The sequence below is a fragment of the Coloeus monedula genome (genome assembly GCF_965178545.1).
Source record: "Coloeus monedula genome assembly, chromosome: 4".
Lineage (NCBI taxonomy): Eukaryota > Metazoa > Chordata > Aves > Passeriformes > Corvidae > Coloeus > Coloeus monedula.
In genome coordinates, this window is record NC_138784.1 from 63,080,246 (window position 1) to 63,095,249 (window position 15,004).

At 38.3% G+C, this 15,004-nt stretch overlaps 1 protein-coding gene across 5 annotated transcripts in view; it reads left to right on the top strand.

Annotated features, from left to right (window-relative positions):
• ATXN7L1 (ataxin 7 like 1) overlaps positions 1-15,004 on the top strand; it is a 112,555-nt gene that overhangs the window by 66,145 nt on the left and 31,406 nt on the right. For 4 of the 5 annotated variants that reach the window (XM_082280481.1, XM_082280480.1, XM_082280482.1 and 1 more), the window contains one exon: positions 14,117-14,339. In XM_082280481.1, the coding sequence (XP_082136607.1) occupies positions 14,117-14,339 (223 nt within the window). Of the gene's footprint in view, positions 1-7,859; positions 7,893-14,116; positions 14,340-15,004 lie in introns of those variants that run through there. The other variant, XM_082280483.1, reaches the window with a different exon arrangement.

The following is a 15,004-nucleotide window of genomic DNA, read 5'->3' on the forward strand; positions in this document are numbered from 1 at the left end:
GTAAAGTTCTGTATCTCTGTTACATTTTTCTAAATGGTTGTAAATCTAAGTGGCACTAGAAAACTTCCTTAGAGTTTTCAGAGGGAAAAAAAACCCCCTACTTGTTTACTTGAAACCAGTGTTATCTGATAGAGGTGTCTAAGTCTGTGAAATACTTGGCTGTTAAAGAGCTCTGATTTCTGTAAAGCGAGAAATGTCCCGAGGTATCTAACCAGTGTTGCTTTATATTTAATTAAAATACAAAACCGGCATAGAATGATTTGTTTAAAATTCACTGTGTACAGATTTTGACAGGTAATTGCAAAGAGGAAGACAGAAGCCATACAAAATAATACAAAAGTAGTCCATGTAACTCTGGTGTTTAATAATTTTACAGTTAGCCAGGAAGGGGTGGGGGAGCATGTAATAAATAATTGTAACTCATAAATTGGCATAAAATTGCTAACAAGAGAGAGGTCCCTGATACAGGATGAATCAAGATTCCTTGTGAAAGAGGGCTCAGCAGGCCTATTTCAGTATACTGAACCTATGAGGCTACATCTGGAGACAACAATACCCACTGTACTTGGCAAGGTGAGAGCAGCCTATTCGAGGAAGCAATTGCTGAAAGACTCAAGGTTATGTTATACAATGTACCCGGTCTCCATCCATACGCTGTAATTCAGCCATGGGTTAATACCAGGTTGAAGCCAAAGGTGTGCCAGGAATGTTTTTAAAGGGAAGAAGAGCAGAAAAAGGAATTGCATCTCTTTTTGATTCATGGTACGACTGCAGCTATAATATGCAATGCCCTGTGCCAGCTGCCACACTTTGTTCTGGGGCCTTCAGGCCATAAAAGTTCACTGTCCTTTTTTAAGTGCCACCTCTGATATTCTCTGAAAGTGTTTCATAGTCTGTTGCTAATCAAGTTCTTGGCTAGAATTGATATCTTGACGTGGGAGGAGCAGTAAGGGAGCAGAAAGTTTATGTAAGTGTGGTTCGCATGTATGTGCTTGACAGATGTGCAGCCAATTAGCTGGAAGTTACAGGCTGAAATTTACTGCAGCAGTAGCCCCTGATACTTAGGTATCTTTCCAATACTTTGAGCAGGGCATGGAGTTTTTTCAGTGAGTGAGTGAGTTAGTGCAGTGGTTTTATTTTTATGATCTTCCCTGTTTTGATGGGGCTAAGAGACAGAGGGGAGTGTTGACCTAATCTTGTTACAGTAAACAAGTGGTAAAGACTTTTAAACCTGTTGATGTGATTGTTGAATGTTTAACAGTCTTTTGTTCCCAGTTGTTTACAGTAATTGGGTCTTTCCCCTTCTAGTGCTTGTGCTGCTGTCCTCATTAGTGTGTATTCTAAGATAAATAAGAGATAACATGAAACTTGCAAATATTGTACAGCAGACCTGTTCTCTGGTTTTGTTTGCTGAATGTTACACCTTCCAAAATATGTTAGTCCCTAATACTGAGACTAGACTTCATGTCCTTAAGTAAAACAGCAAAGACTGACAGCAGACCTTTTGTAACTGCCACTACTATCACCTTTTAGGCAGCAGGCATTTAGGAATCTGAAATGTAAGGAGAAATAGAGCAACTAAAACTTCCAGAGTTCTCTACTAAGTAATATCTACCATAGTGAATTTGCTTTTGAAGCGTTTTTTTTTCCTTGAATTACTTTTTTTTCAGACCTTAAGCGACTTGGAAAGTCAAGGCATTTTAGGACTAGGGAGCAGGAAAGGAGGGGAGTAATAAGGTCATTGATTTAGGACCTGCAGATTTCCTCAAGTGTTACAATGATCTTCTGGCCTCTTCCTCTATCTCATACTGCACTCCGTGACCCTCCGTTTCTAGCTATCATTTGAAACTACTTGAGCTGTTCAGTGTAAATAAACCTTTTTCTCTCAGTATTTGGATACAGTAGACAAATCCCAGGGATGATAGCTCAGGCATGGTTAGTTTTGGTTCACTTGTTAGCCATTGCTGGTTAAATCTGCTGTACGGTCTAGCTAACAATTGGCAGACTCAGCAAAAAGCTTTAGAAAAGACTTGTTCTGTGATCCGTTTGCCAAATACAGAGTTTAGTTCCTCCTCTGTAATCAGGCTGGAGTCAGTTGATTATAGCTGAGATTCATCATGCCAGTATCCTGCTTGTTGTCCTTTCCCTGCCTCTTTGGTCAAGTGACTGCCATTGCTGGAAAAAAAATAAATTAAATCTCAAATTCCTCCAATTTAGAAGTATCTCTTGTTATCTCTAAACAGTAGGATTTCTTTCAACTATAGAACATTAATTTGGTGAGAAGGGACAACTTCCAGAAGATCATAGTCTCTTCTGGAGTTTGCTGTCTCCTGACAGATGGAGAAAGGTTTCAGTCCTTGGAGCAAGAACACAGATAGTCTGATTCAGAGGAAGCAATTGGTAGGTAAGAAATGTAATGTTGGATTTTTTCCATTTCCTTCCTTTTTTTTTATCTACCTTTGTATTTCACTGTCAATTACACTTTTGGCATTGTGGCCAGGAAAACAAGCTGGGTTAATATTGCTGTGGCCGTGTTTTTCTTGAAGTTAGAAAAGTACTTGTTTTAATTTTTCTCTTATTTAGAATACCTGGTTTAAATGACTTAACTTTAAATTGTAATCTCAAGTGATCTCACGGCTCAGTCCCTCTGCATGGAGGCCACCCCAGCTGTATTTGAGGTGCCTGCTGTTTGCCATGCTGGCTGGTGCCTGGCTCCTGCCTTGTCACAAGTATCTGGTGCTTGTCTGCACCCAGCTCCCTGGCGGAGGCTGCAGCCCTGACACAGAATGCAGGAATGCACACAGCCAGCTCAGGCTTGACGCTGTGCCTGAGTTAATAAAATTTCTTGGGACCCAGAGCGTGGGGGTAACACTGCCAAGTGGTGGCTTCGTCTGAAGTCTTTGCCATTTTCCCCAGTGCTCTTGCCTTTGGAAATGCTATACAGAAACAACCAAAGTGACTCATTTAGATTGAAAAAAGGGCTTCAGCCTTATGCTGAAAAAAAAGATGCTGCATAATTTTTGAACCCACAATGTCCCTGGAAGTGTAGGAACATTTGCACCGAGCTGCACCTCTGCTAATGAGCCCAGCTGGAGCTGATTTGTTTCTGCATCTCTGGTACAGATAATCTGACCATGGATAACTGAGTGTTGACTCTATAAATAACCCACTTTGAAATCCTTGTCTTAAAATTGTTCTCTTCTTCCTGTTAGCTTCCAAGCTTACTCTTTGTAGTCATTTTTGGCTGACCAAGGGTTGACAAACATATGTCCTATTCATTCTTCCCACCTGAAGTTAAATGTTACACCAAGCATGGATGAAACCAGGTTCTAGCACTATGAAAAGCCAGCTAAATCCTGGTAGGAAATAATCATCCTAATGTTTTACCTATGCTCCAATTGACTCTTGTGGTTTAAACTAAAAATTACTGACAACACATGAAACATTTGATACCTTGGAAAGATACTTATTGCATGCTTCTTCTCAGAGACATCCTGTTGCATTTATAATAGTTAAATGTCTTCAGGTAAAACTGGTTCATTTGTATGGACTTGCTTTAAGTTGGACTTCTAATCATCTTGGTTTGTTTGCTTACTGTCCATGTTAAAACTCACAAGAATTGTCCTGAGCTATGCCTTATTTTAATGAGATTTTTTTCCCCAATGAGCTTGTAGAAGTAATTACAGAGAGTAATTAGAATGCCTCATAAGAAAAATATCCTGTATCTTCAGCTGGTCAGCACCTACACTTTTTTTTTTTTTTAACCAAAAGTTTTTCTAAAATACGGTATGTGTATGCTTCTGAGAAGATGCATGGAAAGTTGGAACCACCTGCACTGGATGACAGATTGTTCAAGGCACTGGAAGTGGGAGAAGGGAAAACACAATTGCACAGCTGTGCTGTCACAGCAGTTCATGCACTTTGGTAGGTAGTTGGACTGGAAATCACCTGTGTCTTTCACCTGTGCCATTCCTGCCAGATTAATCTATAACAGAGACAGCATCAGTGGGTGAATGAACTTGGAATGCTTTAATGTAAGATCTGCATTCTAATGGCTGTGTGGCCTTGGAAAATACCTTTCTTCACACAGCATCTGAAACACTGACCATGCTTCAACAAACTTGGGAAGTCTGAACTTGAAAAAACTGCACAAGTGCCTATCTGAAAAAAAATTATTTATATTTATATTGGTATAGCAGACATTTAATATTGTAGACATAAAAAATTCTCATTCCAAGCAATGATGGGAAATTTGTTAAATTATGAATGGAGAAATAGTTTACCCAAAAGAAATAATTTGTAGTATGGGAAGTTCATTGCAGTGATGAATGGTCAAGAGGTGCATGCAGAGACAGAATATGAAGCAGTTGTCCCTTGTACTCTCAGAGGTTGATTTTTATTTATTTCATTCATGTGCAGTTATTTCTGAGTGTCTTTAGTTTGCACAGTTAGAAGTCATAAATGATGCAAGTTAAAGTGAAAACTAACTTTAGAACTGAAAAGCTGTATGCAAATATAGAACTAAAGAGGTTTTTAAAGGGAGAGGAACAGATTAAAAATGCCCTACAAACCCACTTTTGTATTTGGGTATGGTTTTCAGTGTTGCCTCTTGAGTTTTTTTCTGTAGAAGGCTAGGAGTTTAGTTTCTTGTTTGTAGGAGCTATTATATGTAATGAGGGAAACACGAACAAGTGACGTCTTCAGGATTTATTTTGCACATTCACTTTAGCGGCTGCATTTTAAGGGGTTATCACTTGTGGTTATTCATCCAGCATTCTAAATAATAGATTTTCTTACCTTTGGCAAATAACATGCCTGAAAGATGAGTGAACTGATTTATCTAGAATGTCTGGAATGAGGAAATACTCTGAACTGACAGTTATGCTGCTTTTGTAAAGCCAATTGAAACTTAAATGTAAGCTTATTCAATTTCCAAAACAAAATAGTGTCCTTAGTTGGGCAGATCTGTATGGTTACCTGGATTTTGAAAAGTTGTCAGAATGTTCCAAGGGAATAAATTTGATGCCTGGGAACACCCATGAGGAGTGGCAAACAGAGAAAAGCAAGTAAAAAAAAAATCATAAATAGATTTTAGCTTGGATTTCCTAAAATATTATAATTATTGTAATAATGTAATAAAAATAATAATCTCAATAAATCTTATGTGATTATTATCTATTTTGTCTGAGAATTTTTAGCTCTTTGCTAATTTGTTTCAAAAATCTGAAGTTTCAGCAGTCTTGTGAAAATCAGCAACTGTGAGGAGACACTTTAATAATGTGGCCCAGAGAAGAGTATTCCATGTGGCAGTAGCACATTTGCAGCTACTACTGACAGCTGGCACATGTCTACCTGCAGACCAAACAGAGCTTATCCTGTCTCTTTGGGGAGAGGAACAAAGAACTGTGGATACAGGATGAAACAATGAGGGTGCTGGGAGACAAAGAAGCTCGGGATAACAGAAATGGAGCAATTTAGCATTCAAACCTGCATATTTTTAGAAAAAAAAAATTCCATTATTTCTGTGCTTAGAAAACAGCTTGTTAAGAAATACATTGATTCACCGGGTGCTGGTTTTGGATCCCAAGTAACAGAAAAAGCCAGAAGGTTTAAACAACAGATTATATGCAAGTCCTGCAAATCTATTATTCTGGGCTATACTGTTTCTCTTTAAGTTTTTTGTAAGGAATGATAAAATGAAATAGTGATATGTGATCTTGATATTGAATAAAATCTGATGTCCTGTTTTGCACAAAGCCGGATTAAGAACGTGATCTAAAAAGGATAGCCTGTTTTCTTGAAGTCATAGTACAGCATTGTTTTTTTCCGAACCAGCTCAGTAGTCCCATCTCACACTTCGATGGCTTATCTTTTCTTATCTGTAAAAAGAAATGCCATTATATATTTTTGCGTTAAGTAAAGCATTAAAGAAGTATCACTTTTCTGGTTTATGATAGATGAGGGGAAACAATTAGTTCTTAAAACAATAATGTACATAAATTACCTCTTTTTTTGTTATTGTTATGTAAATATAATTAAAGATGGAAATAGAGATACAGTGAAATATTTTACTTGGTAAGTATAAGTAAATAAATAAAAATATGTGTCATTAGATGACCTTGAATGTGAAAAATCTGCTTGAGGAAGCTTGTCTGTTACATGGTACAAAGCAGGAGAGGATGACAATATTAAGTTTTCCTCTTTTTTGCAACAATCTCGAGTGTTATTATTTAAGTCGTGTTTGAATAAATGAATAGGTGAGTTGTTTGTAAATTTGTACATTTAGCCAAATAAAAGATTTCTCTTCACATATGAAATCACCCACAAAATTCTGATTTGTTGGCAGTATTTACCTTTGAGAGTACCGTGGCTTGATTGCTGGAAATATTTTAGAATTTCACCTGATGTGTCTGACCTTAATTTAGGGCTGATAATACATTTCCATCCTCTGAGTACAAAAATGATGGGAATGCTGGTCAGGGGCAGTAAGATGCTGGTCCAAAAGGATGGTGAGGGCTGTCCTTGTGTAAGCACTGGACATAAGGTTTGAGGTGCTATTTAGCTCAAACTCTCGTTTCATGTTGGGCTTACCTGTGCATTGCCTCCAGCAGATCATGAAATTTCTGTGCATAAGCTTTCCTTGCTTTTCTTTGGTAGGCTGTCACTCAAAAAAGTGTGTAGCCAGGATTCACTTGCTCTGTTATTTCTTTTTTGCCTGGGGATTTTTGGCCTTGCTGAGCTGAAAAATATGTATGACTTAGAAAACTGTAATTTTTTCTGCAGTAGCAGTGTGTCAGGTGGCAAGGGCTGGTTACACGTGTGGAATTGTGTCATTACAGGAGTGATGAATTCCTACTTAAGTCTTCAGTTCCTTTTTTTATCAAGTATAATACCCTAAATCATTAATATCCCCTTTTATAGCTGCAGAAACAGGCCTTGGCACTACAGTTAAACCCAGGTCTTCCTGCTCAATTACTTGAAGACTGACATTGTCACCAGGGCAGGGTATTCACACTTCTATTGTTTTCCTGTCTCTCTGATACTTCAGTGATACCTTGGAGCTTCATACTTATATCTCAAAATCCTTGTGAAAGAAGCAGGCAAGTACCCAGAAGCTTCAGTTTACATTTAGGATAATTAATGGCACTATTTGAAGCATTTTTTGACACGGTGGAGTTCCATTTGACCCTTCTTTCTTTTCATGCTTTTTACTCAAGAGGAATGAAAGTGTTCTGGGAAATGCTTGTGTGTGGCTCTTTATGGAATTTTGCCATTTTTAAGATACTTGGCCACATTAGTGTATAACAGTGATATTCTAGGGATTATTTCTCATGTCTTTTATAATTACCCTGACAAATGCCCGGTTATCCCCCAAAATACAAAAACTTCCAGGAAAACATCAGGTTCATCCTACTGTGTTATAAAAAAACACTCTTCTTCTTTCCTGGATCAAGGAAGTAAAAATTCAGTGTCTTCCTCTAAATATACACTTATGGGTTTTGCTGCTTTTAATTTTGCACTTTGGTTCATTTCTGCAGTTACTTGAGTTGTATCAACAATTATAAAAAAAAAAAAGAGAGAAAAAAAATCCCCTGCAGCCGTTTTCAGCTCGTGTTGTTCTTGGCACAGGTTCAGTTCTGGTGTCCAACTGGTAGGACCGAAACTTGGTGCTTAACAAGTGCCTGTAGTCAAAACAGTTGGTGTGTGCGAGCACTGATCTGGTATTTGCTGCGGCAGGTCATCTGCCGGATTTTTCCCCGTGTGCAGAATACCTAATCACGTTGCTGTGTTTCTCTGACGGCATCTGTGGCAATGTGAATCGCTTCACGTTCCAAAAGTACATGTTTACAGTCGTCGTAGAATCAGATTAAGTTGGCAGCCTGCTCCTCTCTGTAAGTGGCTCAGTTTACATTTCTTCTTCTAGCAGGATGTTTTGCATAATTTTGCTGATCCTACTCACTTGTAGACTTTGTGAAATGGAGAATCGTTTTAGTGGGTTTCTGTCAGAAAGCGAAGCTTGTGTTTATTGTAAATAAACACCAGCAGAACGGTGGTTATTTTAGCACTTGATAATTTCCCAATTATGTCATTTGACCTGGAATGAAGCTTGTGATTGTTGAGCAGTGTTTTGTGCAGCGGATCAGTCAGGGGGTTGGAGCTGGCAGTTTATTTCCTTTGTCAGTTTACAAGAAGTATCAAAATGAAACCGACTGTGCTGTTTCCTTTCCAGTGCGCAGTGCAAGAAGGGTGGAACAGTTTGCGGATATTATTTCCAAACTTTTTCAGCTGGACTTGGAATAGTGTTTTGTCAAAAAAGCTGGTAATGTTATCCTTCAATCTAGCAACATTATGCTGTAGTTTGCTAACTTCAAATCCAATTTTATTTTTGTTTAACCTCACGTACCGGGTTTTGCTAGTGTTTTTTCAGACCGTGGCTGCAAAATGAAAGTGCTTACAAGGTGTTTATGAATTCTTGTTATGAACCAGCTGCCAGTTCCTGCAAGATGACACATTTCTGCAAGAGTCTAGGTTGTTCATTTTCTGGTTGCTGGCTGTTGCTTTTCGGGCATGTGTGGGGTTTTTTTCTGTTTTTGGTTTTATTAGGATTAATGCCAAGTACATTTGCAAACTTTGAACTGGGATCAGTACAAGGTGGTAGGTTTCATTTACTGTTTATTGAAATTGTAAGTATATATTGCTCAACTTTACACAGTGAAGGGCTGTGCAACAAAGCACCTCAGGATATAATGTAAATAGAAAAACTGTAATTTATGCATAGATGGTGTATGAGTTACCATGAGTAACATATTCATCAACAAGACTATGAGATACTAAATTTCATTACCATCTGCTTAAATATTGTAAATGGGGAGTAACAGTATTCATATTGTGTTAAGGGCAGTTGGATCAGTTACTTTATGCTATTTTAAGTAAAAGGGCTGTGAACTCAAGTGTTGTGATGAATGCAAGCTTAAAAAGGAGTTTTATTATTCTATAAATGTTTACTAGCAGCAAATAACTTTCTTACCTTTCTGAGTTTTAGCAATTATATTTTGTTTCTTTTTACCAAGTATAATACCAAACTATAATCCATAACACAGGGTCTCTGAGTTATTCATGGGTCAACCTAAAATTGGCTTTTGCTTTAGGCCTCTTGTACGCAGGAAGTCAGATCATGCTAAACAAGAGTAATGTTTCAAAATGACTCGTGCTGACAAAGTTTTAGTATCTGTCTTCAGACAACATTAAGGGGTTTTTTCTTGTTTTGTTTCAACTATCTGAAAAAAAAAAACCCACTGAAAGACGAAAAGAATCTCTTTCTCTATGCTCAAACTATATCATTACTTTTTTCCTCCACGATTGTCTGTCATATTGATGGAGAAGACACTAACTGGGCAAAAACCATTTACTTGATCAATTTTGAGTAGCACATGTTGGGTGAGAATGTGGATGTGGGTGGGATATACTAAGAAATGGGTATTTGTTTCTAGTCCGAATTAGAGATATCTGCAGTTTCAGGATCACATAAAGATCTTTTTTGGTAGGAAACTACTATGTTTGACATATTTTACTGGCAACATACTTGCTATAGTGTCATTGTAAGGTTTGCTGTGAGCTGAGTGTTTGATCTTGTGTGAAAGAGTCGAGGCAAAAATCTGAAAAGAGACTTTCTACTCAGAATATGGTTTTGCCTCATTTTCCCACACACTGTGCTTGTGGCTCTGGAACTCATGTTGCCCCTCTCTTGCTTTGATTTTTTTGCTTATGATTAGAAGGAGATGTGGCGTTTCCTGCAAAACAGCTGCTAGTACTCCCTGGTGACCCATCAGAGAGGATCCAGTGGAATTACAGATTTAAAGGCAGACCTGGAGGACTTTGGCAGCTGCAGCAGAGATTTGGGGAAAGGTAGGGGGTTGTATTGTGCAGGATGCAGGAAGGAGGATTAAAAATGGAGTACCAGGGCATAGGAGAGAAGCTCTGGAGATTCAGGGACTGTTAGGTCTCTAACAACATAAGGACTTCACATCTACAAACAATGCAGATTTGGCTGAGAAAGTTGGACTATATCCATGTTTCCATAGGACATGGAGAATCTCCTGGAATAGTTAAGGATCATTTGCAATGCCGCTGATGCAGAGTTTGCAATGCACATTAGAATGTAGCGCTGGGCTTTTAGACTCTTGCCACTAAATAGAAAAAATAACAGATATTGATCTGAAATTGATTCTATAGAAAGTGAAGTAATTCAGTGAGAGTGTTAAACTTTCCTCCGAGATTAATGCCATTAATACGTTAACTGTTTGACAGCGTAAGTCAGATGTTGCTTGTCACTTGCCTACAGTGGCTGTGCTGAGACAGCTGAGAGGTTGCAGAAGGATTAATGTGGTAAAGAGGATTGTAACTTTGATTGTGCTCTTGTGCTCTTGGATTTGACAGCACCTGGTATTTAGAAACAAAACAGAATATGTGCTGTTATTTATGGGGAATGTAAGCATCCATTTAGAAGTATTTAAATGAATTCGAAAAGTTGTATTTGAAGCTGGAACACACATTCATAGCATTGCTGAAAAGTGTGCAGAATTTAGGTTAGTATCTTATCAGTGATGGTTACTGGTTCTTTAGTTGCCTTGCAGTGTTTTAACATTTCTAGGGGCAAAACCTTTCATTCTTCTTTAGTTTCATCCATGTCCACTGCCTGTGTCACTGGTGTATGTGAACAGGGACAGCCATGTCCACAGCAGCGTGAATACGAGTTTACCTCCTCAACTAGCTCTAGTCTGTCTACATATGAACTGCAAATGAGCATAGAAACTGTTACACAGATAACTGATTATCTCCTGGATATGCTAGCATGTGAATATTTATTATTTAATATTTGATTAATCAAATATTTAATATTTGATTATTCACACATTAATTTATTGCATAGGCTGTATAATAGCAGATTTGTACATTGTGTGTCATTCCTTGTATATATGTAAAATAGGAGCAGACAAATTAGTAAGAAATTTTAAAAACAGATGTGACCACAAAAGTCAGTTTGATAGAGGATCCACCACCACCCTGGTATAAGCAGTTGATTCTGACAGCTGATGGTGTTCTTCTTTTGTCATATATTCCCATTACTTCTCTGAAATGTATCACCAGCATCTAAGGGTGATTCGCTACCAAATACATTGTAAGGAAAGAAGAAGTGAGTGGTAACTTGATAGTTCTTGAGAAGGAATATACTAATATTTAGTTAAAATTTATGCCCTCACCATCAAGATTTGTCTGAGAATTCATACCTTTGTCCAATACAGCCTCTTGAAACCATGCTTGCCCAGCTCAAACATGTTTTGGGGAAGAGGAGAAGTAGAAGGAAATGCTAATTATAGCAGTTGGTTCTGATCTCAGGAATGACCACCAATCTGACACACTCTGCTAAAATAAGTAATTTTTTCCTTCCCCATCTTTTAAGTAAACATCTGCTTAAAGTAGTGGGATGCACTTTATTGTAGTGTCATATTACAACAGTGCCTCTTCCACCATATTCTATATTAGAGTAAAAAATCCAAGGTTAATGTACTGGTTTGCTCTTGGGAGCTAATAAATTGAGAAAGTTGCCTAGGGAAAAGGACCAAACATTTAGCTTGACTAAAAATCCGGTACAAAAAGACTGTTAGAAAATAGCTTGCTATGGCATGTGATACTTAGATGACTTTAAAATATAAATTTAGATAATCAGTATCTTGAATGTTCATCTTTCCAGAAGATGAATTTTAATAACAGAGTAATATATTTCATTTCCAAACATATCCATAGGGCTGTTATCGATGACACAGTTTACTAGAAGGCAGTCAGGCTTGAGAAAACCAGTAACTGTGGTGAAAACTGGAGTAATTAATCCTAAGTTTATATAATATGTGTGTGGAAATCATGTTTTCTCCCAAGTTTAACTTTATATATGGCTTGATTTTGCTGGTTGCATAGCAGTTCCTTTTCATCAGTCCTCAAGTAATTAATGGGAAAGTTGCAAATTAATCACTTAAAATTGATTGAATAGTTGCTGAGAAGATTGGTAAATCTTGAAACAGTAACTATTATTTAATAAAATAAATAGTCTGTGAATGGAACTGTGCATTTTAGAATCAGATGTGTAGCTTACACAGATGTTACCACAAATGTGAGGTGAAATGAATGCGTCCTGCGAAGGACTTTTAAAGGCAGGGACTGCACAATGAAGTGTGTGGTGGGGTGGAAACTGACAAATGATAAGGGGACATTTTGGGAGTGAGGAGAGATACTTTTGTATTTGAAAAAAATTGACACTGTTTTGTTCATCAGTTGCAGGAGAATCTGGAGGGAATTTCAGCATTGGTAATTAAAGCTGTGAATGTGAAGATATGGAAGTGCTTGATCTTAAATAGAAAAAGTCTCTGTTTAGTCATTGGAGATCTAACAGAAACAGTTGGGAATATTCTTTTTTTTAAGCATTTCTCTTTGTTCTTGAGGTATTTGCCTATTGCAAGTTAATCATGGATGAATCCTTCTGCTACTGGCAAGTTTTTACTTGTGAGGATACCAGACAAATTGTCGTGTTTTCATTCTCTGTGGGAAAATTTTTCTTAGTTGTCCTTGAAATATCAAACTTGCAAGTGCAGGGTTGGTGATGCAAATACAAAACCTTCCCATGTATTAGCAGGTCACTGGTGCTTCCTTAACCTGCTCTTGGCTGACTGGGTGGTACTGTTCAAGCTCAAAGAGTAGCACACCCACTTGGATTCTTCAAGTGCTGAAGGCTTTAGACGAGGAAAAATGGCTGCACGTTGAACGAGAGACTCCAGCTTGTCTGAAGTTCTTGGTCTATGATTTCATTCCGCTTGCTGCATTTGGTTACCGTGTTGGTTGTGGGGGTACCTGGCTGATGCCTGCTATGGAGGCTCTTGGTGTTTGGGCACCAGCAAGCTGGAGTCAGTGCCAAAGAGCCAGGCCCTGCTGACTGGAAAATTCCTCTTCCCCCAGCCCGTCTACGCTGCCCGCTGCTGCCTTTGGCTAGGGAGCACCAGGGCTGGCTTGCTGCAGGGTCAGCGGGCTGGGGAAAGGGTGCCTCACAAATAGGGCTGACAGGACTGTTCAAGACCTATAGAACCCCTCAAAAATCTCATAGCAAAAGTCAGCTCCTGTTTCTTGTAGTATTTTGTAGTTGTGCTGAAGTTCTCAGCACAAGCCTGTTGCTTGCTGCACACTGATGCAGCCGGTTGGCCAAGCATTGGCACTTCTACTCTGGAGAAAGATATGATTTGTAAAGAATGGCCAAAACAGTCTTTCTACTTAACAAAATGAGGGATAGGACATTTATATTTTAAAAAATAGTAATACCAACCAAACCAATTTCGCTGAGGCCTGTCTGTCTTGTGTGGGGTCACCCAGGCCTTGCTTTTTTGCAGTGCTTGAGAGGTCTCTGGTGCAAGCGAGAGCAGTGCTGACCTCCGGATGCCGCGTTTGTTACAGAGACATAAACTTCCTGGGGTTTTTTTCACACGTGCCATTTGCTCCGTGTGGGAAAAAAAACTTTTTACCTTGAATGGTGCTTGGAGATAACCAAGTGAACGAGGCAGAGCCCACCTCTCTGGAAGGGCCGGGAGCAGTAGACCTCTTGCTACTTTTCAGTCTTCCTGTTGTTTTCCTTATAGTTTCTCATTGAAGTTGGAACAAGATAGTCATAAAGAAAACTGCCCAATAACCAGGTCACATGAATTCATCTTAAACCATTATAGGAGCAATCTCATGTCGGTCACAGAGCATTTTACTGAGTTGTCTTAGCTGTTACATACTCTTCTTTCTTCTTGGCATGAAGGAGCTGGGACACCAAGTGCACCTCACACAGATTTTCTGGTAGATTATTGCCATTTATTTTACTATTTTTTACACTTTTTTCAGAGCACTTCATGGAACTGATTTTCTCTAATTATCATTTGGCTTGATTACATTCACAACAGTAATGAACTGGTGTTCTTTGGAGTGATGAAAATCATTGTAACTAGCATAGAGAAGAACAATTTCCTCTTTCCTGACTTATATTTTTAATTTTAGCCTATGACATGTTGTGAAATTGATTCATTTTCTGTTACAGAACGAAGACACGGTTCAATGTGTAAACCTTCCCCTTCTCCAGCTTCTCCAGCCTGTAATTCCAGGACATCCCTAGTACAGATGAAACCGAAATCCTGTATCAGCGGCCATAACCCTGTCAGCAGCAACTCAAAGCCATTCAAAACGCCCAAAGACAATCTACTTACCTCCAGTAGCAAACAGCACACAGTCTTTCCTTCAAAAGTGTCACGGGATAAACCATGGTAAGTACCAAAATAATAGTTGCCAAAGATGTTAGTGTTCAAAGTATCTCTATGTATATATCAGAATCATCAAAAAAATCCATATTCTCATTTTACCTGAGTTTACATTTTAAGCCTCTGTATTTCTAAGGGAGGATACTGGGATATTTTTAAATGAAGAAAAAAATTATATCTAGGAAGAGCAAGAAGGACTGGATTACTTTTTCAATGTTCCATCAAATGCGTTTTTGTAAGATGCATATATCAAGTGAGGTGTTGACCCAGTTTGCTGTCTTTAAGGTCCATCTTCCATTACACTATCAGCCCTTAGAACTGATGCTTTTAAACAGTTTAACAGGATAATTTTTGCTGAGTTCTTAATGTTGGCTTAATTGATGTTCATGAAAACTTACTGGTTATAGTCAATTATCTTCAATAGCAGCTGCTGTTGGAGTTCATTCTGTATTTTGATAATGTTTGGTGCCTTATAAGATGACAAGAAAATTCTGGCTGCAAAAATCACTATTTTGGGGTGTCTTACATCATGTACTGTGATATATATACACATACAGGCTCCGAGACTGCCGTGCCCATCCTCCCGTGACTGTGATGATAGCAGCAGAGTTGCAAAAATATAAATGACAGCAGAACTGGGTCACTATTTTATCCCTTAAGAAACCGTTTTG